The 24,623-nt window shown below is 32.7% G+C and overlaps 1 protein-coding gene across 1 annotated transcript; it reads right to left on the bottom strand.

The window, feature by feature from the left end:
* Positions 1-22,920: 22,920 nt before the first annotated feature.
* LOC142331697 (uncharacterized) lies at positions 22,921-23,550 on the bottom strand. Its single transcript, XM_075377730.1, has one exon. It carries the CDS (start codon positions 23,548-23,550, stop codon positions 22,921-22,923), a length of 630 nt encoding a protein of 209 aa, XP_075233845.1.
* Between the last annotated feature and the right edge of the window lie 1,073 nt (positions 23,551-24,623).

The following is a 24,623-nucleotide window of genomic DNA, read 5'->3' as shown; positions in this document are numbered from 1 at the left end:
AGGTCCGATCGGTCACGAAATTAAAACCACAGTGAAAATTTAAAAACATTGGTTTGTGTGGAACTAAGTTTCCCACGAGATTTGAGCATCACAACGTCTTGCAAAGACGGACAATGTATTCGTCGACCTTTGATTGTAATGTTGCAAAAAAAAACTTGTTATCCTTATGAAGTAAACACATGTTTTTTGAGAGATGAACGTCAGCAAGAAAGTTTGAAAAAAAAACATTGATAAAAAATTGCATACTTTTATGAATTGAATTGAATCATTATTACTGAATTATCATTATTTTGTATAATACAAAGGAGTTAATAAAAAACTACAATTTTATCAATAAATTAACATTTATTTGCACTCATTAATTCAAATATGTTTATTAGTTAAATTAACAGATTATTTACAAGTACCAATGGGCTATTAACAATTTATTGCCGCAATTGTTGTGTAATAAACAATGAAAACCACATATATATATATATATATATATATATATATATGCTAACTCAAAAATTTGTACGTAGCTTTTATATATTGCGTACTATTATATTTTTAATATAATAGTATAAATTATTAAATCAAAATTGAATTATATTTAATAGATTTATAAGTTATATCATTTAAGAGAAAACAATAAATAACGATAATAATAACCTATATTACCGTTAACAAGTAAGATTTCATTACTAAGTATAACAATTTGAAATTAATTAATGTTTAATTGTTAAAATATACATAATTGGAAATTTTATAAGAAATATTATTATTATTTAAGATAATCGAATCTAGATCGGGATATATATTAAAGTACGATAATAATAAACAAATTTGTATTTAATTATGTATTACTATCGTAATTATTAATTTGCTAAAATCAATTTAATAAATAAATATTAACTGAATGTACATAATAAATCGAGGGAAGAGAGATAGATGCAGCACAAACCGAACGCTTAGGCCGATCGTGAGTGAATAAGAATAAGCGGAGAGGAATGTTGTCATCAGGCATTGTCTTTCTCCATGACAATCGTCGGCCGCACACTGCACCTGTAACAAAGAAGCTCCTGCAGCGTTTTCGTTGGGTAGTGTTTGATCACCCACCATACAGCCCGAACTTGGCTCCATCCGATTTTCACCTCTTTGCTCACATGAAACGTTGGCTAGGAGGACAACATTTTGGCACAGACATCGAGCTGCAGATCAGCCTAGAAACATGGCTGAAAACACAGGCGGCTCTGTTCTATGACGAGGGTATTGGAATGTTGGTACCACGCTACGAGAAATGTCTAAAATGGAGTGGCGGCTATGTAGAAAAATAGCGTAACTATGTAAGTACTGGTTACAAATAAATTTTTTTTTTTCACCGTGGTTTAAATTTCGTGATTGATCGGACCTTGAAAAAAAATAACCCTCCTAAATCTTATCATTATCGGGCACAAAATTTCAACCAATCGTATTCTTTGTTTTTTAACCAATCATAAGGTGAGGTAATTCTTATCATTATCAGGCACAAAATTTCAACCAATCGTATTCTTTGTTTTTTAACCAATCATAAGGTTAGAGTAATTCTTATCATTATCATACACAAAATTCCAACCAATAGTATTCTTTGTTTTATAACCAATCATAAGGTGAGGTAATTCTTATCATTATCAGGCATAAAATTTCAACCAATCGTATTCTTTGTTTTTTAACCAATCATAAGGTTAGAGTAATTCTTATCATTATCATACACAAAATTCCAACCAATAGTATTCTTTGTTTTTTAACCAATCATAAGGTGAGGTAATTCTTATCATTATCAGGCACAAAATTTCAACCAATCGTATTCTTTGTTTTTTAACCAATCATAAGGTTAGAGTAATTCTTATCATTATCATACACAAAATTCCAACCAATAGTATTCTTTGTTTTTTAACCAATCATAAGGTGAGGTAATTCTTATCATTATCAGGCACTAAATTTCAACCAATCGTATTTTTTGTTTTTTACCCAATCATAAGGTGAGAGTACCATGGTTATTTTTTTCAAGGTCCGATTGGTCAGGAAATTAAAACCACAGTGAAAATAAAAAATTTTTTATTTGTAAAATAAAAAAACCCGCGTTCTTCAGGTCACTCAATGTTTCGGGTCCGGACCCGAAACATTGAGTGACCTTTTTTCAGAGCAACAGTTTGGTCAGCACCGGTGCTGACCAAACTGTTGCTCTGAAGAAATTACAGTTCATTGATAATTTTTATAAATTGAACAGATTTTTAATTTTATTTAATATTCTTATTCTCACAATGAACAAAGAGGTTCCAGGACCCAGAATATTGTCCTCCTAGCCAGCGTTTCATGTCAGCAAAGAGGTGAAAATCGGATGGAGCCAATTCCGGGCTGTATGGGTAGTGAATAAGAATAAGCGGATGGGAATGTTGTCATCAGGCATTGTCTTTCTCCATGACAATCGTCGGCCGCACACTGCAGCTGTAACAAAGTTGCTCCTGCAGCGTTTTCGTTGGGAAGTGTTTGATCACCCACCATATAGCCCGGACTTGGCTCCATTTGATTTTCACCTCTTTGATCACATGAAACGTTGGCTAGGAGGACAACATTTTGGCACAGACATCGAGCTGCAGACCAGCGTAGAAACAGTGCTGAAAACACAGGCAGTTCCGTTTTATGACGAGGGTATTGGAAAGTTGATACCACGCTACGACAAATGTCTAAATCGGAGTGGCGACTATGTAGAGAAACAGCGTAACTATGTAAGTACTTGTTACAAATAAAAAATTATTTATTTTCACTGTGGTTTAAATTTCGTGATCGATCGGACCTTGAAAAAAAATAATCCTCGTATATTTAAATGATTAATAAATTAAAAATTAAAAATCCCAATGTAAACATAAATACGAAAAAAATTCATTTCTTTGTATGAATTTATATATATTTTTTTTATTTTAACATAAAATATAGTGAGGACTACAAAACAGGTCCACATTTTAAAAAAATTCTTAAAAATGCATCGATGCGAGAACAACATCTCGATAAAAATAGCAAAAGGAACGATCAAAAATGAAGTTAAGAGACTACCTCCAAACGTGAACTAAGACCTTCTATAACACGGGAGTAGGTATTATTAATGTTTTTTAATCTTAAGTTTATGTACATTTCCAATCACAGTAAATTTAAAATTAAAATTGATTTTTTAAACAATTTTTTTCATTTGGGATATTAATTTATTTTTTCTAATTTATTTTCTTTTATTAAATTTAGTAGACCGGCAACGGTTCGCTTTAACCAAAATGTTTACCATAGTTCAAACCTCACCAATCTCACTACTTTATAAATCATAAAAAAACGTATAAATAAATAACCTAAAACTTCTTTTACTAAATTTAATATCGTTGTATTTGAGAGATGTCTACCTGTATATCGATCGTTGTCTATGTTAATATCGACTTACACAGACTGTTACTATGTGATTAAATATTATTGAACTAATAACATGTAAACACTCCCGGGATAAATAATAATAAATTGTGAAATTTTCAGCGAAATCGGTTAAGTAGTTTTTGAGTTATTAGGGAACATACAAAATGAAGATTGCCTTTTATTTCCACGGATAATCTGAACATCAGAGTAATACTAGAACGATTATAAGTATCCTGTAATTATTAATCAGTAATAATTTTGAAAAACAAAAAAGTAATTATATAGTAAAAAAAATCGTGTAACTTTAATTAAATAGAAAAAAGTTAATAACATAGAATAATTAGAAAAGTTTAATCTCATTTTATATTGTTATATAAAAATGTTTTCTACCTTTATTATTATGATAAAATAACATTGTTATCCGGTTGTAAATTTCCCAGTTCCCAAACTAAAAATCAACCACTTACACATAAATAAATATACAATGAAAGAATAGTTTAAAAGATAAATAAAAAATTGATTATAACAATATCAATTTTTAGTATTACAAAAAAATAATAATAATAATTATATATATATATATATATATATATATTGAACTTAAGTACATATTTAAAACCAAAAAAAAAAAGTATTTTCAAAACATAACAATACTGCATAAATAGATGGATTTTAAAAGAGCAGATCAAAAAAGTTGTTACACTTTCCTAGCATTATTAATTTATTTTTATAAATTGAAGAAATAATGATATATGGAAAAAATTTTAAAATTAAAAAAATCGATATTTTTAAACTTTGTTTGGCTTCTTCACCCACAATATTACCCCCAAAATATTTTTTTCTGGGGGCTACTTGCACTACTACTTTGACAAGGAAAACATAAAAAAATTCGGATAAAAATATGCATTAAATAAAAACATAGTAGTTAGTTTTTCCAATTTTTCCGGTAGTTGCCCTTCACCAAATTTTTTTCTAAAATGGTAAGATAAGCATGTAATTTGCTTATATAAAGTGAAGTTATATTTGTAACATTTTGATAAAATTAACCCCATAAAAACTATCTACCTCATCGCCCGAAGATTTTTTTGTTTTTTTTTTTTTGTGCGCGAAAAACCCATTGGCGTTATCATCGCCCGGGTACAAAATTTTATTGAAGAAAAAAAATAATAAATAGCTAAAAGAAGTAAAATCTTGAAACTTAAAATCTAAACAACTAATATCACAGCTAAACATTTTTTTTTTAAAGACTCTTAAAACTAGTATCACAGTCTTTAAACAAATTAGAAATAAACGTAAAATTAAAAAGGCAAAATCTAACTAAAACTAAAAAGAATTTAACCAAGTCCAAGAGGAGTGTAAAGGGCCCCAACTTGGATAACGGGAAGACTAAAAAAAAATAAAAAAAAAAACAACCTAGGTTAAAATCGTTAAATATTAAAAGGCTTAAACAACTAATAACAAATAAAATAACATTAAAAAACTAAAAACTATCACAGATAAAAACTTAAAAATGAATAAAAACAACTCTCTCCCTCGCTCTCTCTCTCTCAAACAAAATACAATAAACAAAATAAAATTGAAATAAATTTTATTTCGAACTCTGAGAGGAGTGTAAAAGGCTCCTTCTCTGATAACAGAAGAATAATTAATTAAAAATCAAATACATAAAAGTAAAAAAAAGAACACCACTATTAAAAGGCATGTAAAATATTAATACATCTAAAATATAAAAAAACCCGGGCCAAAACTTCCTTATTATTGTCCAGGATTATTGACCCATAAATTTCACCAACAAATCATCCGATATACACAAGTCTCTGTGTTAAACTTTACCAAAATCGGTTAATCCAGTAAAACGTTATTAAGCTTCAAACACGCCAACAAACGTACATACATACGTACGAATATTACTCTCCCGACGTTTTTTGTTTTTTGGGGAACTTGGGTCATAAAACGTCAAGAAATGCAAAAAAAAAAACATTCCCAATTTTTTTTACTTATTATTATGTTTTCCTTCTTGCAGCATAGTTGTACAGATATGATGCCTGAAAAGAAAAATACCAAAAATTATTTTTTTTATTTTTACTTCCTTGTACGAAGTAAAGGAAGTATTGTGATCGCGAAAAATTTCGGTTTTCAGATTTCAACGGAAATATCCATTTTGACCATTCCTGAATCTACTTTGATTAGTTTCGGTGTTATGTCTGTACGTACGTATATATCTCGCATAACTCAAAAACGATTAGCCGTAGGATATTGAAATTTTGTATTTAGGACTGCTATAACATCTAGTTATGCCTTTTGATTGCAATCGACTGGACCAAAAGTGTCCAAAAAAGCCCAAAATCCAAAACAATTTGGATTTTGGACTTTTTTTAACTGCAGTAATAAGCCCTTATTGAGAACTTTTCAAAGACATTATCATAAGTGATACTTATTTTCATTTTTTCCAGAGTTATAGCCAAATAAAATTTTAATTAATGAAATATTTGGATCTTAGAAGGGGAAGGCACATCAGTTCATTTCCTTTTTTTAACTTTTTTTTTAAATTTATATATTTTGATTTATTAATAATTATTGTTATCTTTTGATTGTAAAAAACGTTTTACAATAAATCTTGTTCAATAATAACAATAAAAAAAAGTATCAGAAGTTATTGATGAAATAAAATTTTATATACTTTTAAAAATCTGTATATGTAATTTAATAGGCGTACAAGGAAGTCATGTGGTGTCCAGATCAGATTTTTTGTTACCAACTCAAAGATATTATTATCGGGAATAAAAAAAAGATTTTTTTACGTATCCAGAACAAGTAAACGCAGAGAAAGTATTGTTTCATCAAAAATAAAACATACTAATTTGGAAAACTACCGCGATATTATGGGAGGATTCTGATTTAGGTTGCTTTTTGAAAATTGTTCAAAATATAATACTTATTTTACTAACGATACGAAACTATCTAAAATCGATTTTGAATGAATTAATCGATAATACGATGATTAAGAATATATTAAAAACGTTTTTAAATTTCAGTATAGACGAGAATGTCTATAATAAAAGTTTACATGTGGAAAACCACACCTAGTAGTAATAATAATGTTATCATAACTTGTTCTTGTCCCTTTGACGTCATGTTACGTCACATAATGTAAGAATACAAGCATCTCCTACAGAAATTAGCCCCACTCAGGATTCTCTTCTTATCTTGACTGACTAGTTATTCAGAGGTCAGCGTTTTCAGTGCTAGGATATAGAAGGTTAAATTTCAAAATCAGTAATACTAATTTTATATAACAACTATGATAACTGATAACACTAGTAAAAATTATAAAATTACATTCAAATTTATCATTTAAAAAATGTATGATTGAGAAATAATTAATATTCCACAATATCTAATTAATCATAAGTTATCGTAAGAGGTTTGTCTATTAATTAAGTAAGCAGGATTTATACAAATCTTACTTCATTTTACACGTGGTAAATGTAAAATATTCTTACGTAAGATCCCTAGTAAAACTTCGTATACCGTTTACTTTTTATAGCTAAAAATTTAGTTAGAATAAAACTATTTTTAAATAATTTTATAGAAACTTTTTAATTTTGAAATAAAATTATAGGTAATATTTTTCCAAACGTCAAAGAATTTACAAATTCGTTAAAAATTGTTTACTTTTGATTCTGTTTTTATCCACATAAAGTGAATAATTAAAAAAAATAAATAAAGGATTTATTTATTAAATATTTCCTCTGTATTATTTACGTCTACAAACATAGAAAAAATTAATTAAAAAAAAAAGTTTTATAGATTTAGCCTAATTAAAATCTGAAAATACTTATGTAATGGTTGAATTAATCATAAGCAATAAAATATACAAATAATAAGAAATTAGATTTTTTGACATAAAGAAAAATTTTTTTTAAAAATTACAATTAATACAAATTACGTAACGTAATTTTAAACATGAATCACAAAAGGAAAAAAGGAAAATGAGCACTTTTATTAAAAGAAGCGAATAAAATTAAATAAACCAAAAAAATAAAATTATCATCAAAAAAATTACAGACTACGTAAGAATTGTGGTAGGGCTCTACTAAAAACTAGCAGAATCTCACGTAGATGGAGAGGTATCTGAAAACCATAATTTCATGTTTGTGTACTTTATAACGATTTCAAAAAATATAAATAAATCTCAAAAGAACAAATACATAGATTATACTAACGCAAAAAGTATTGTGTGATCATATCGCTGTGGTTTAGCTGAAATCTTAATATAAGATAATAACATTTAATATTATACACACACATATATATTTTGACACGTGTAACAGTGTAGAATATTGTACACGGGTATAACCAGTAACCAGTAACCAGCCCACCAACTTCATGAATTATTCACAGACTGATATTTACGTACGATCCTTTTTTACTATAAGATGGTTTTTCCAGTATATCTGAATCACAATTCTGATTTACGAGACCCTGATAAATTAATGAATATATGAAACTTTTAAATTTAAAACTGGAAATTCCTTAAGTCTCATTTACTATAATCACCTTTTACTTTCCCGTCTATATAGCAACTACAGTTATATAGGAGGGAAAGTATGGTTATCGGCCAAAATTGGGCATATCTGATTATCTCCGAATCGTGACGAATTGGCCCCTAAGGACATCAGAAAACCGAAAAAGTCATCGAAATTTCCGCGACAAAATGTGCGTACGTATATATATATATGTTGCCGTGTAAATTGTCTTATATTTTCAAAACTACTTAACCGATTTTCACCAAACTTAGCTATAATATTTTTATAGTAGGGGCATTGATGCTATTAAATTCTCAATTCAAAAGGTCAGCTGATGGGGGATACAGGGGAAAACGAAATCGTCTCCAGATTTTGCATAATAAAGATTTTTTTTAATAATTTTGTGAATATTAATAAACAACTTTTGTAAAAAAAATTTCTAAAAATATTAAATTTCACTCCCACCCCTAAAAATGGTTTTAATTTTGAAAAGTTATAGAAGGCAGAACAACGGGTGATTTTCGTGTCCGATCTATGCATTCTTAGTGTTGTGTTGTTGGACTGAACGTGTAATATTAATGAATGTTTCTTTTCAGGCGTTTCTTTTTTTTATGTTCTTGCTGGTTTTTTTTAATGATTTTCTACGTTTATATTGTTGTAAGACTCGTTTTCTTGAGTTTTTCTTGATTTGTATTTGTATAAATTGTGTGATTTTTTTCTCTGTATCTAGTTTCATAATCTGTTTTCTGTATGTTGATGTATGGTGATGTATCTGTTTGCTGTAACTGATGTATTTCTGTTGATTTTCCTATTATGGTGCGATTGCACTACGACGTATGAATGTGTGAGTGGGCGTGCAACCCCTTTCCAGCAGGAATGCTTCTTTAGCCTTTCCAAGAAGTGTGATAGCCAGGGGTGGCGGTTAGTCGCGGCACCTGTTAGCGAGTCCGACACTGCACTTTAAAAAAAAAAAATTAATTTCGTTGCAGTTTTGTTCTTGGTTCATTTTGTGAATATTAATACACACACATTAATTAAAAATCTTTTGCTAAATTTCATCCCCACCCCTAAAAATGGTTTTTATTTTGAAGAGTTATGTAGGCAGTACAAAGAGTGATTTTCGTTGCAGTTTTTAAAAAATATTTTTTGAATAATTATTAAAAAAAAACATCTTTTGTGTAAACATTTTTTGGTAAATTGCACCACCACTCCAAAAAATAATAATAACTTTGAAATTTGTAGAAGGCAGTACAGTGGGTGTTTTTCGTTGCAGTTTTTTCTATTATCATCTCACTGGAGCCACAAATATATTCATCAAAGTGGAATCTTAACCCAGCCACTCCTCCCCTTTCACTTAGCCACACACACGCCACATCTCACTTAGCGACCGGACTGCTGCTGTAGTCATCCAATATGTTGTGACGTCACAGGTGAGCGGCAGAATTAAATAAATGAACAATATTTAAAGTGTAAAAATTTATTTGTTGCCGCTAGTACCGCCACACCCGCTCGTATGAAATACTGTATTCGCGCGCGCTTTAGTTAGAATCATTGAATTAAATAAACAAAAAATATTATATTTAAATAAAATGATAAATATTTTAAATTAAGTTGTGTGTGTAAGCCGAACATCAGAAAAAAACCGCGTAACGAGAAAGTCCTACAACTGTGTTCTCAGCCTTTTTTAAAGATTAGTAAACTTAGTAAACAGATTTTTAAAATGCAATTCTTCTTGACAATTGTAAAATACATAAACAACACTTATTAATTAATAACACTCATTAATATAACTAGTTCTGATTCAATTATATTAGTTAACATATTACATTAAACCGGTATTTCAAAGGCTGATGTTTTAATCAGATTTGCTTCTGCTAATAATATGTAAAGAATATTTCACAGAATATGAAACATAAAAACGTGGATACAGTGATCGCAGGTAGCACTACATTTTTATAATTTTGAGTTGGATACCAGAATTAAAATATTTTTATTTCTATTTAAATGGCCTACACAAGACAATATAGATATTTTTCAACTGGATTTTAAAAATAAAGTTCACTCCAGAGTACAAAGTTCAGACGATTTTTTTTTATACCTTAAACTATGCGTACGAGGGAAAAGACCTTTTTTTGTCCCATAAGTCTTAACATTCTCAAAACTATCCTCCAAAAATTTGCTCACTAAAGGAGTAATTCTAGAAAAATAATGGTAGCACAGCAATGTTACTAGACGAAAAAATATAAAATAATAGAATCAAAATCCTAAGAAAGAGTAACAAACATTCCATAACTTTTTACAAAAGTGCCTTGTTGAATAAAAATTATGTACCCCTTTTTAACAACATTAAATGAAACTTGCCAAAAAAAAACATTAGTAATTTTCGTGATCAAACTTAACAATTCTTTTAATAAAAAATCTAAGCACAATAGACAACCCATAAGAGCTAAGCTGTGAGGCGTAGATCTGCAACTTGCTAAAACAAGAAAACTCAATGACGAAAATAAAAGAATTTATAATTTCTCAGAGCCAATTACCAAATCGGATGCATCATTCACAAAGAGTGTAAAACATATTTTTCAGAAAACTATATATTCTATTTGAGCTGCCGTATTAAATTTAGACTTAAAATTAAAGTTAGGATCATATTTACTGCTGAAAAGCTCTCTCGTTGGGTCATATCGCTCAGCTCTTGAAGTTATTTTAAGGTAATAGTAGAACATGCAACTAAGAAACGATATGAACTACGAAATTACTTGTTCCACACTATCCGAATCTTACAGAAATATTCAAATTTTGAGGAACAAATTTTCCCCTAAGGTTACAGTAATCTCGGAAATTTTTGTGCACGTATCAAAAAAAGATATTGGATATTAAGATATTAAAACCAAATTAAATTAACGAATAGTCGGTCTCCTTTTGCAAAATTGCGTCAATAGATATCTTGGCTAATGAGCGTAAGGGCCACCACTGCCACGATGTAATGGAGACCCAACTGCTGCTGAAGGGAAGCCGGTCTGACTTCAGTGGACGAGCCGCTACTCCCCGATTTCGCCGGAGACCAGTTTCCGGACCCAACAACTCTCCTCAGAGTTAATGCATAAAACGGTCCTTTTCAGGGCCACCACAAAGTTATGAGTTAAGAACCGTCGATGCCATTCGACAACAGTCCTTCTCAGAGCTACCATAAGATTAGCAATTACAACAAGCTGTCGAGGCCAATCGACGACAAAAACGGCCCTTTTCAGGGCTACCGTAAGGTTAGTAAGTGCCACGTGCCGTCGAAGCCATTCGGCGACAATATATATAGACTAAATAAAACATTAAAAAACTGAACATTACGGAAGTTTAAAAAATGTAACCTTCCACTTTATAAAAGTAGGAATGTAAATAAATCCAATTGTCAAAACAACATTATGTATCGGATTTAATTCAAATTACTCTCTAAACACAATAGTCGGTTAAAAATACCCCTAAGTTTTTTTTCTACTGATCAGATCGAGGATTTCAATAGCTTTAAACCTTCTCCAGACAACGCGGTTCATTTTACAAAAAACCGCGCGTAAATCGGTCCAGTAGTTTTTTAGTGTTAAAAGTAAAATCTTTCATTTTTCTGCTTTGTGTAAGTAACAATAAAATTCTGAGCATTTTTAGAATACACTTCCCAAAGAAGAAAAGTTATCATAATTTTCTGTTCAAAACAAATCTTGGGGCAAAAAAAAATAAAAACACTTATTCCCATTTTGTATTGTTCATCAAACTGGTGTACACATCCTCCGTTAGGCATAACTCCTGAAAATCCAACTCTCTCATCGAACGAATAAATATTAGCTTTAATAGTCTAATTTTCCGAACGAAAAGTAAATATAAAATAACAAAGTTTTCATCAAATTCTTGGCAGAGCCCTGCATATTACTTTTTTTTTATACAAATTTGACGGTAGTTTCGCAGCAGAAAATTAATAAGAATTTTTTTTGTTCAACAATCAAGCCCACCAAACATTTAAAATTCAAATTACCCTCTTTCCATGGACAGAAAATTTTCAAATATTCTTGTGCCCTTAGGAAATGTTCTAGGATCAAAACTCTTGAACGAATTTTTCTTCCGGATGGGTCATAACTCTGAGTAATTCGACCTCAGGGGTTCAGGCTTAAGAGTGGAATAATGTAAAAATAGAAATAATACTGTATCATGCCAGCAATACATTCAATCTTACAGGTGAGTTTAAATATGTTCGGTCATAAGGTCTAAGAACTTCACCGATTGTTTTATCTTCATCCACATATACGGAAAATTTTGAACAAAAAATGATGAAAACGTTTTTCTGAACAAAACGGGAAATAAACAAAATTCGTTAAAAAATTCAAATAAAACTTCCTAAAATAGTAAACCTCATAAAACTGTTTTTCCCCAAAATAAACAGAATTCATTGACAATTCTACTCAAAATGAGATCTCTTTTGTTTATTTAAAATGAACCTAAAAAATACTGCGTAATGCAGAATATACTTTTTTTGTAATTTCTAATCAATAATTATTTAATATAATTGTAATTTTAGATTGGTTAATACGCTTTATATTTTTACATTTTATTATTTATTTGTAATCAATATTAACACTTGCATTGCGTTCATTCAGCAAGTATGAACGTAATTTACATGCATCAATATTTCATATTTTCGTGACTGCAAAATTGTTGTAATACTATAATAAAATGACAAAATCTATTACCTCCACATTTAATATTGAAGTGCACATATTTCATATTGCTCCACATTTCAAATAATATTATTTTTTAGCTTATTTCTACAATTGTCACTGTATTTATTATTTAGGATCGAAATATTTTCAATTAACTTTAGTAAAGCTTATGCACTATCTACTTTTTCTTTTTTTCCTATTTAGCCTCCAGTAATTACCTTTCAGATAATATTTCAGAGGATGATATGTATGAGTGTAAATGAAGTGTAGTCTTGTACAGTCTCAGTTCGACCACTCCTGAGATGTGTGGTTAATTGACACCCAACCACCAAAGAACACCGGTATCCGCGATCTAGTATTCAAATCCGTGTAAAAATAACTGACTTTACTAGGACTAGAACGCTGGAACTCTCGACTACCAAATCAGCAGATTGGAAAGATGCGTTCACCACTAGACCAAGCCGGAGGGTATGAAAGATATTTACACCATATGCATAGTCCCCCTTGGAGCAGGTGCGGGATATATTTATAACTGGGTAATACCCAATAATGTTTTGAGCACTGGTAATTGCGTTAAACATCTGTCCTGGCGGACTCTTATCTTGGGCTTAAGTTGTGTCGGTCAGGGACACAACTCGCGACTCCGCCTTAACTGCGAGGTAAACAGAGTTAATGGAATAGCTTGCTGTGTAGTGGCGTAATAAACGGAACACACAGCGAGTTGAGAAGCTAGGTGATAGAAGAAAGAAGAAAAGAAGACCCCTGACGGTAAGAAGAAACGAGGAAGATAAGAAAAGTGACGTTCGAAGTCTTAAGGGTCTTTAAGAAGGCGAAATTTCAACGCAGTAACTAGAGTAAAAATACCTGAGGAGACAAGAGAATCAGCTGCTGATTTGCGTGCAGATCAGCTGAGGTAACAAGGAAGGCTGAAGGAGGACATCTTTGCCCAGTGCAAATGCAGTGGTGTACGAGAAAGGTTTGAGAGCTTTAAAGGACTGCTGACCATATCCATTAGCTTAGAAACAGTAGGGGTGATGGACGACCGGAATAGTCCATGGTTGGATCCTCTACTCATCATTAAAGACGTACCAGCATAGTATCTTCTTATTTTTCTACGCATGATATATATTGTATAGACTAAGCGTTCATTAATTTTATACAGCACATCATGACAAAATTAACAGATTTTTTTTTTAACTTCTTTTATAAACTCTAAAAAATTGCAATACACCTTTTTTAAAATAAATATTGACATTATCGTATAACATTGTCCAAATCAGGCTATATCTTATCCCTGGTTGGGCCCTAGATCCCAAAAAAAATTTGGGAAAGGAATAACATAGCAAAATAAACTGAATCATTTATTTCACTGGAAAAAAGAGATAAAAAATTACAAAATTATAGTTAAAAATTATTTGGAGGTATTTCCTTTCTCCAAAAACATTTCACGTAATAAGAATGAAGCCTTGAAGCGCAAAAGATACAAGGGCCTTTTATGTCGAATATTAATGGAAATAAAAGAAAAATTTGAAAACTTGATGCCAAAATCTAACATTGATTAGTCCAATAAATATAAATAATTATTAATTATTTATAAATCAATTTACTTAAATTAAAAGAAAGGTTAAAAAAAGAAGATGAAATAAAATTTGAACCGATGTGCCTTCTTCCCCTTGTAAGATCAAAATATTTCATTAATTAAAATTCTATTTCGCTATAACTCTGGAACCAATGAAAATAAGTACCACTTATGATATATCGTTATAAAGCTCTCAAACAGGGCTTATTACTACAGTTAAGAGACAGTCCAAACGTTTGGGCTTTATTGGATAGTTTTGGTTCAGTCGATTGCAATCAAAAGAAGAGGTTCACAACTAGATATCACAACAGTTCTAAATCCAAAATTTCAACATCCTCCGGCTAATCGTTTTTGAGTTACGCGAGATACATTTTTTACTTCCTTGTACGAAGTACAAGGAAGTAAAAAATTAGTGTGATAAAGTTTAAAAAAAAGTTTCATTTATCATTTGAGTTTTTCTCCAACCAGTTTTCCAGCTATTGCCGGGTGTGGGTATGTGTGTATAAGAATCACAGATACCGGCTTGCCAGTCCTGACGTAGCTGCAAACGAACGCAATGTAAATGGTAAAGGTGTAGTTTGGAACAAACTCAGGTCGACCACTCCTGAGGTTTGTGGTTAATTGAAACCCACCACCAAAGAACATCGTATCCAGAGCCTAGTATTTAAATCCATATAAAAGTAATTGCCTTTTCAAGAACCCGAACGATAGAACTCTCGACTTCGAAAATCAGCAGATTTTGCGATGACAAGTTTAACAGCTAGACTAACCCGGCCGGTTTTATCTATTTTTTGATAATTTTTTTTAATTCCTCCAAAGGTCAGTTTCAATATGGCGGCTACTTTTTTCATGAAAAAAATTGCTTTTTCCTATTCTAGATAAAGATTCAAAATGTCTTTTTTTCATAGATTTTCGTGTTTTAACAGTACTATTACAATACATTTATAGTTTCATAAATTCACTAAACAACTTAATGAAACATAGGTTTGTAAAAAAAAAACGATTTTCCATAAATCCGGTCAGAATCTCGACACTCTGTTAAATTTGTTTCTAACAGATCTGTTATATTAACTAAAGTATGACACAGATCTGTACAGCTATTTTACATGTATATATATATATCAGTGCTATGAATAATAAACACAGGTGACACAAAAAAAACGGGAAATTTTAAACTGTCTCTGTGCACCTTCCAAACTACCGTTGTTTTTGTAAAACAATTTTATGGCGAAAGCACGCTGCTGACCGTTCCACTGCTCCATGACGTCCGAGTGGAAGGTTGCCAATAGAAACCTCAAAAAGTCCCATCTGGATCTCATCAAAATCCCGAAATTCCGCAACAGAAATGATAATTCCCAAATTTATCCCACTCAAAATTTTTTACTCCATAATGAAATAAAATTACATTAATGAATTAATTTAAATAGTTTTCGATCAAGTGATTCATTGATTAATAAAATAATTAAAAACTGAATATTTAATTGAGTGTACCAACTAACACTGACACGCAAGGTAGAAACAAATCCATCCGATATAACCAAACAAGAGGATATCAATCACGCGAACAAACGTTTGCCCATGGAGCCCATGGACCTGCCCACCGGGCTGGTCTAGTGATTAACTCGTCATCGCAAATCAGTCGATTGTGTAATCGATAGTTCTAAGATTCAAATCCTAGTAAAGGCAATCACTTTTATACGGATTAGAATACTAGATCGCCGATACCGGTGTTCTTTGGTGGTTGGGTTTCAATTAACCACACTTCTCAGGAATGGTCGACCTGAGACTGTGCAAGACTATACTTCATTTACATTGATACATATCGTCCTCTGAACTAATACCTTACGGTGGTTCCGGAAGCTGAACAGAAAAAAAAAGAGAGAGTGAAGTAGTGGAATGCAACATCATTGGTAGAACGATGGGGAGAAATGGTGTTATGTTCTTGTCACCACCAAACATAAACCTACTATAGTCACTACTTAGTGCTGCCACTACGGAAAAAATCAAGAACTCCTTATGTCAATGTAATTTGAAATTAAATCATATTTAGATAAATAATTTAATTCTTTAAATGCAAAAATCCCTTCAAAAATTCGAATTCCCAAACCAATATCGCAACCACTAGAAAATCCCGTTTTTCGGAAAAAATCCCACATATTGGCAACCCTGTTTCCTTTGTATAAAACAGTACTGCCAGCTGTATATGGCTGCCACTATGTATTTCAAAAATTCAGTTTTTTTTTGTCACCTTACATGCTACAAACTTTATAAACACTTCAATTTTTTTTTAATCATACTTATTTTCAATAATTGACTGTTATAAATTTAAAATTAATTATTAACTTAGAAATTTAATTATTTATTACTAGATATGACATACATGAAAATTACCCATTAATTAAAGAAAAATAAATTATTTTAACGTCCTAAAATCGAAATCAAAATAATATTTAAAACACCAGTTTAATTTTTTCTATTTTTCAAAATCAATATGGATTGATAATCATAAAACATAAATAGTCAACTAACTAAACTAATGGTTCTTCCATTTTATAAATTAATCATAATACATCACCGAATGAAATAAATGAATCTATAATATTGTAATTTTAAGAACATTTTATTACAGTAAGCGCGCGCTCACACTCACACAATCACACATAAACAGCACTACAGACATGATTAACTTAGATCAGCAAATTGAAAAAGAAAAACTGAATCAGCAAAATAATGATTCTGAACTATATAACATTATATATATTATGTAAATATATTATTGTTTACATTCCAGTCAATGTCAATAAAAACATATAATTTCTAAAAACTTTTATTTTACGCTATTGATTTTTTAATAATACACTATACAATTAATTCAATTTATATATATATATATAAATTTTTCCTGTATATATATATATATATATATATATATTTTTTTTTTGTCTTCAGTCATTTGACTGGTTTGATGCAGCTCTCCAAGATTCCCTATCTAGTGCCAGTCGTTTCATTTCAGTATACCCTCTACATCCTACATCCCTAACAATTTGTTTTACATATTCCAAACGTGGCCTGCCTACACAATTTTTTCCTTCTACCTGTCCTTCCAATATTAAAGCGACTATTCCAGGATGCCTTAGTATGTGGCCTATAAGTCTGTCTCTTCTTTTAACTATATTTTTCCAAATGCTTCTTTTTTCATCTATTTGCCGCAATACCTCTTCATTTGTCACTTTATCCACCCGTCTGATTTTTAACATTCTCCAATAGCACCACATTTCAAAAGCTTCTAATATTTTCTTCTCAGATACTCCGATCGTCCAAGTTTCACTTCCATATAAAGCGACGCTCCAAACATACACTTTCAAAAATCTTTTCCTGACATTTAAATTAATTTTTGATGTAAACAAATTATATTTCATACTGAAGGCTCGTTTCGCTTGTGCTATTCGGCATTTTATATCGCTCCTGCTTCGGCCATCTTTAGTAATTCTACTTCCCAAATAACAAAATTCTTCTACCTCCATAATCTTTTCTCCTCCTATTTTCACATTCAGTGGTCCATCTTTGTTATTTCTACTACATTTCATTACTTTTGTTTTGTTCTTGTTTATTTTCATGCGATAGTTCTTGCGTAGGACTTCATATCTATGCCGTTCATTGTTTCTTCTAAATCCTTTTTACTCTCGGCTAGAATTACTATATCGTCAGCAAATCGTAGCATCTTTATCTTTTCACCTTGTACTGTTACTCCGAATCTAAATTGTTCTTTAACATCATTAACTGCTAGTTCCATGTAAAGATTAAAAAGTAACGGAGATAGGGAACATCCTTGTCGTACTCCCTTTCTTATTACGGCTTCTTTCTTATGTTCTTCGATTGTTACTGTTGCTGTTTGGTTGCTGTACATGTTAGCAATTGTTCTTCTATCTCTGTATTTGAACCCTAATTGTTTTAAAATGCTGAACATTTTATTCCAGTTACGTTATCGAATGCCTTTTCTAGGTCTATAAACGCCAAGTATGTTGGTTTGTTTTTCTTTAATCTTCCTGTATATATATATACATACATACATACATACATACATACATATATATATATTATATATATATATATATATATATTTATATACAGGAAAAAATTATTTAGCTTATTTTTTTTGTGTTTATTGGTGGGCGAAAAACGCTTTGGCGTTATCATCGCCCGGAATAATTATGAAAAAAAAAATTAAAAAAAAGCTGCCTTAAAAACTAAAAAAAAATTAAAAACCTACAACTAATATCACAGCTGAAAAATATATTTTTAAAAACACTTAAAACTAAATCACAGCCGTAAAATATAAATTTAAAGAAAGCTTAAAACTAAAAACTTAAAATTTAAGTAAAATAACGAGAGTTTCAAAAAAATCCAAGAGGGATGTAAACAGTTCCTACTTGGATAAGGAGAAGACTAGAAATTTAAAAAAAAAACTAATCCTAGTTAAAAAAAAAAAGCTAAAACTTAACAACTAATAACAAAAAATATCACTAAAAAACTTAAAACTAATATTACTAAAAAATAAATATCACTACCATCACAGATAAAAAACTACATAAAAACAATATATATATATAAACCAAATACAAATGAAATAAATATAACGAATTCCGAGAGGAGTGTAAAATCGGATAACAAAAGAAAATAAAAATTTAAAATCAAACATATAACAGTAAAAATACATATAATACTATTAAAAGGTATGTAAAATACTAATACATCTGTGATATAAAAACACTCGGTCCAAAACTTCCTTATCATTGCCCAGGATTTGACAAATGTTCCTGGACAATTTAAATTTACGACGCAATGCCGCATAACAAATACAATCCACAAGAATGTGACGCACAATCAAGCGGCAGTTGCATCGTACGGATGTTGGTGCATTTACTTTTGATATTAGACATCCGTGTGTGACTAGTATGGCCTAACCGCAATCGACAAAGAACTACTTCCTCTCGACGGAGTTTTATAAAAGACGAGCCCATGGCAACACAGTGTTTTTAATGTATCGGAGTTTATTATCTACTGTGTCAGTCCAGCCACCTTGCCACTTCGTTCGAAGAGCGTGTTTTACACAATTGCTAAAATCACATGTCGTAACGCGATTGGTAAAAGAAGGTTGACTACATGCGTCCCTAACAGCAGAATCTGCGAGTTCATTACCCAAAATCCCTACATTGCTAGAGATCCAGCAGAAACTCACTTGTGTGTTCCAATGGTTCAATTCTCGGCGATTGCGTTATAAATTTCGATGACCAACGAATGTCAAGAGTAAAAATCTTCCAAAGCTTGGAGTGCACTAAACGAGTCGCTACAAATAAGGATATAACGATATTTTGGGTTAACGATATTTAAAGCCTTATTGATAGCGTACAGTTCTGCAGTAAATATACTTGTAACCTTAGGTAGACCAAACATATAGATTCTGCTATTAACAATAAATGCGCATCCAACGGTATCATCCTGTTTCGATCCATCTGAGTACACACAGATGCATCTGGGTTTATTCTGGAAAGGATATGGTGATAATTTTTCTGAAAGACGGTTCATTGTTTCTTGTATATGGTGAGATCAAAAATAAAAGTTACAAGGCTAATTTTCCTGGGTGAAAACGAACAGGGATACATTGGAAAAACAGCAGGTATGTCTACGTTTAAAAGCTGTAATAACCGCCGGATACATACACCCATAGGTGCAGTGGATCGTGGATGGTCCTTATATCTTTGTAAATCAGGACTCGCAAGAACTGCGGTAAAAGTCGGGTGATTCGGTTGCCCTTTAAGACGGGCAAAGTACAATGCTGAAAGTTGATCACGTCTATCCCAAAGTGATGGTTCACCGCACTCAACAAGTATGCTAGTGGCAGGGCTTGATCTAAAAGCCCCTGTAGCATGATGCACATCTAACATTTTTAGCGCGGTATTACGTGCTGAAGAGTAGGCGATACAACCGTAATCTAATCGGGAACGAACTAAACAGTAATAAAATCGCAACATACATGACCTATCGGCTCCCCATTTGGTGTTGCTAAGAACTTGCAGCATATCTAAAATTTTGGAACATTTTGTTTTTAATTCTTTCATGTGTTTGACCCCACGTAAGACGGTTGTCAAAAATCAAACCTAAAAACTTGATATCAGAGTGATAGAAATTTGGTCTCCGTTGAGAAAAACTTGCGGAGTAGATGGGACCCGCAAGCCAGAAAAGACTACACATTTTGTTTTTTCTAGTGAAAATGTGAAGCCGGTTACCTTGGACAAAGCTTCTAGGTGAGATATTGTGTTCTGTAGTGGTCTCTCTGCTGTGGCTGTTCAACGGGACGTAATACATACGGCAAAACATCAGAAAATAACGAACATGAAACAGGTGGGTGCTGTTGATGGCTATAGCGAACAATGTGGCACTTAATACACTTTCTTGAGGGACTCCATTCTCTAAGTGACACTACCCGATAGAGAATCTCCAACACGAATAGGGAAAGTTCAGTCATTTAAAAAACCTCTGATAAAAGCCAGCATGTTGCCCTTAACTCCCTATTCTTTGAGAGTATTTAGGATACCACGTCGTCACGCCATGTCGAACGCCCTCGTGATATCAAAGAAGATAGCAATGAGGCGCTGGCATAGCAGGAAATCGTTCTGAATTGCAGTTTCCAATGACACTAAATGGCCAATGGATGATCGACCTTGTCGGAAACCACACTGCTCTGGAGATAAAAGGCCATTTCTCTCCAAATACCATGTAAGCCTGCGGTTGACCATTCTCCCATTACTTTGCATAAGACGCTTGTTAATGAGGTAGGGCGGTAACTTGAGGGGCTATCTTTGTCTTTTCTAGGTTTAAGCACGGTTTGACAATGGCTTCTGACCAGACCGAAGGGAAAACTTGTGAAGCGAATAAACCACTGTAAATATATAATAGTTGTTGTAGCACTGAATTTGGAAGGTGCGAGATCATAGAGAGGAATTTTCAGGTCCAGGGGAGGTGTCACGTGAGTTTTTTTAGTGCGTGTGACAACTCGTTGAATGAAAACAGAGCGTTTAATTTACCGACGGAATCACTAATGTTGAACAGTAGAACTTCCGTCTGTATTTTGTACCTCTGAAATTTAATACTGTATAATGAGGTGAGAGACACCGAACGGAAAGAATCTGCCAAGTTACTTGCCAGTGCAGAAGGCGATGTAAGGGGTTCTTCTTCATGAATAAGTCCGAGAATGGATTGTTTTGGTGATCAGCTAATTGTACGGATCTTCTTCCACACAGAACACGTGGGAGTAGTGCGTGAGATGGTGTTCACGTATTTCCTCCATGACGTCCAAGAATACTCGAAGACATACCGCTCTAGCCTTATGGTATAAAAGTGTTCATTTGTAGGCCTGCGGTTAAATTTTCGAAGTGCCTGTTGTCAATTGCTAATAGCGTTTCTGCAATCATCATTCCACCAAGGAACAGAAAGACGTCTTGGGTTTCCCGATATTTGAAGGATATATCTATTAGCATTGTCAAGTATCAGAGATGTAAGAGATGAAAGCTCGTCAAGGGCATCTGCACCATTGTCATACTGTGATGGGAAAGCTTTATGGTAACATTCCAATCTGTCTTTTCAACAATCCATCTCCGTGGCCTTTTATTCGTTTTGCGGTCGACACCACTGTTTATAATAATTGGCCTGTGGTCACTGCCGTGAAGTTCATCACAAGCAGACCAATTAAGACAAGGGAGTAAATTCGGTGAACATAAGGAGAGGTCGATGTTTGACATGTGTATCAAAGACATAAATGTGTATGAACCATCATTCAGAAGACAAAGGTTAAAGTCTTGTCTGACTCTGTTTCTCATATTTCCTCGAGCGGAGCAGAAAGGTGAGCCCCAGGAAATATGGTGGGCATTGCAGTCTCTTACTATTAACGACGGCAATGGAATTTGCTTGAGGAGATTTGATATTTCTAGAGCATTGAACTCAGAGTTCGGGGAGAGATACAATTGCAAATATGCTATTTAAACGGGACTGTGATTTTTACAGCAACAGCAGGAATGGGGGTAGCTAGAGGTAGCCTTGAAGCCGACACCTCATTCCGCATGAAAATAGCAACACCAGCACTCTCTAAACTATCTACAAGACAATCGTATCTCTCACATGTATAGCCTCTGGGTTACAGATCTTGCTGTAATTGATGAGTTTCTTGGAAGCACATTATTAATGGTTCATGTGAACGCATCAACACTCTAGCATCTTCAATACGAGACCGAAGACCTCTAACGTTCCATTAAATAATGTTCATAAGTATAGATAAATAAATTCAGGAAAATTTATAAAAATTGGTTGTATGTGATTCGGTTTTTATTTTTTTATTTTAAAGAACTCCTATGCCCTGGGGTCGGGTGGTTCTTCAACCATATATTTCCAGTACACGGGGTGATGGAGGAGGAGATTTAGCAGTATGGGATGCCGCAGATAACATCCCAGAGGAGGTGGTTACGTGGGTTCCCTTAACAGGGAGCTTATTAGATGGCTTACCGTCAGCTGTGATTACTCCTGCCCGTACCGGTAAAACTTTGGAAACAGGAACTTTCATACGGATCCCACTGTTGGATTCACTAACTGCAACGGAAGACTTTTGTTCATCTTTGTCACTTCTGAAATAGTGGCTGTTACTTGATCAGGAAATAGGATGCAACTTGATCAGATAACATCTGAACAAGTTTTTTAGCTCATTGTAGGATCCGGACGGCTGATTATTTAAATTTGTAGTAACTTGTTTTGATGTAGCGGTAGCAAAAGATACGTCTGGCTTAACCAGGTTCCTTGAGTTAATAGTTTTTTTTTTATATTCTCTGCGTGTCGCCGGAAAAAATAGTTTCTGCTCCGTAGAGATTCTGAGAATTGCCTTTGCTTTCTTAAAAACTGGGCAATCTCGAGAGCGAGCAGTATGCGAACCACTGCAATTAGCACATTTTTCATGTTCTTGGCAGTTAGCATCTCTGTGGCCTTCCTTGGCACATCTACCACAGACCTCTATTTTTGAGCAAGATGTTGTAGTGTGACCATACCCTTGGCAATTAAAACATCGTCGAGGGTTGGGAATGAAAGGTCGTACTCGAATTGAAAGATAACCAATTTTTATATTTTCCGGTGAGACTGGAAGGTTGAAAGTCAGTATAAGAGAAGGTGTTGATTCTTCCATTCCGTTCTGCGTTTTCATTATACGCTTCACTTCTACAACATCTTGGGAACGAAGCTCATCAGCTATTTCACCGACATCTACATCCATAAGATTTCGGCAAAACATTACCCCGCGACACGTATTTAGGGTTTTGTGGCATTCCGCACTTATATTTATACTGCCCATATTACGGAGACGTAAGATAAATCGACTCTACTCATCACTGAATGTTTCAATCAGAATCGATCCGTCACATAATTTTCTGATATTCTTCGGGGAACCACTTGCACCTGTTATAACTTTATTTATCAAGAAAAGCGATACCTTTTGGAGGGAGCCCCCTTCTTGATTATTTCAGAGGACAACGAATCGAATATTTTTGAAATTCTTGTCTAATGATTTGTAATTCTCTTCTATAGGACTTTTATCCTCGTCAGACAAAGCTGACCGAGGCCTCTTCACAAGACTAGGGTTGGTAGTTTTTTTCAGATGGACCACCAATCATCATAGTATTTGTATTTGGGACTGAAATTTTGGTCCCACGAGTACCGGTGATAAAACGGACCACTCCAGCAGAGCGCACGCGTACTGGAGCTAGAGCTAAATACAATTGGGTTCGCCCTGGTGCCCAGAGGACATCGTTCGAGACTCACTACGTAGAGCCGTTTACCCATCGGCACGATAGTTCCCACCTTGGGTTATGGATGCGTTTCGTAAGATGTCGTAACACAACCGAATGTATATATAAGAGAAAGCAGTGTAGGATGTTGTTGTGTAGTTGTGTTAGTGTATATGTTGTAATTTGTGTAGTGTTCTTGGTGTAGTGTGTGTGTATAATGTGGAGTGTTCTGCAGCTCTGGATGTAGAGGGAAGAAAAGCTGCAGAGGCTAGGGCCGAGGGGATGCCAACCCCCAAAGTCTTAAAGAATAAGACTTCCCGTCGGAGGATACAGCTAATACATAATATCTGTGTTAAAAAAAATTTTGTCAGAAAATCCAGATGCCACTATTTATTTACTTAATTTGGAAAAATATTTCTCTCAAAAGTCATTTACAAAATTTTACACAAAATCAAAAAACTAAATCGTGATTTCGATTGCTAAACAATCGTCCTTCACCAATAAGGATTGAAGAAAAAATATATATAAGAAAATAAATAAATAAATGAAAAATAAGGTATAATTAATTATATACATTTTT

The sequence above is a fragment of the Lycorma delicatula genome, chromosome 10 (assembly GCF_047948215.1).
Source record: "Lycorma delicatula isolate Av1 chromosome 10, ASM4794821v1, whole genome shotgun sequence".
Lineage (NCBI taxonomy): Eukaryota > Metazoa > Arthropoda > Insecta > Hemiptera > Fulgoridae > Lycorma > Lycorma delicatula.
The sequence above is the reverse complement of the archived record's forward strand: the minus strand, read 5'-3'. Positions and strand labels throughout refer to the sequence as shown.

Coding starts and splice junctions, on each gene's coding strand:
- LOC142331697 (XM_075377730.1), bottom strand. CDS start 23,550: ATGTTTTGCCGAAATCTTATGGATGTAGATGTCGGTGAAATAGCTGAT.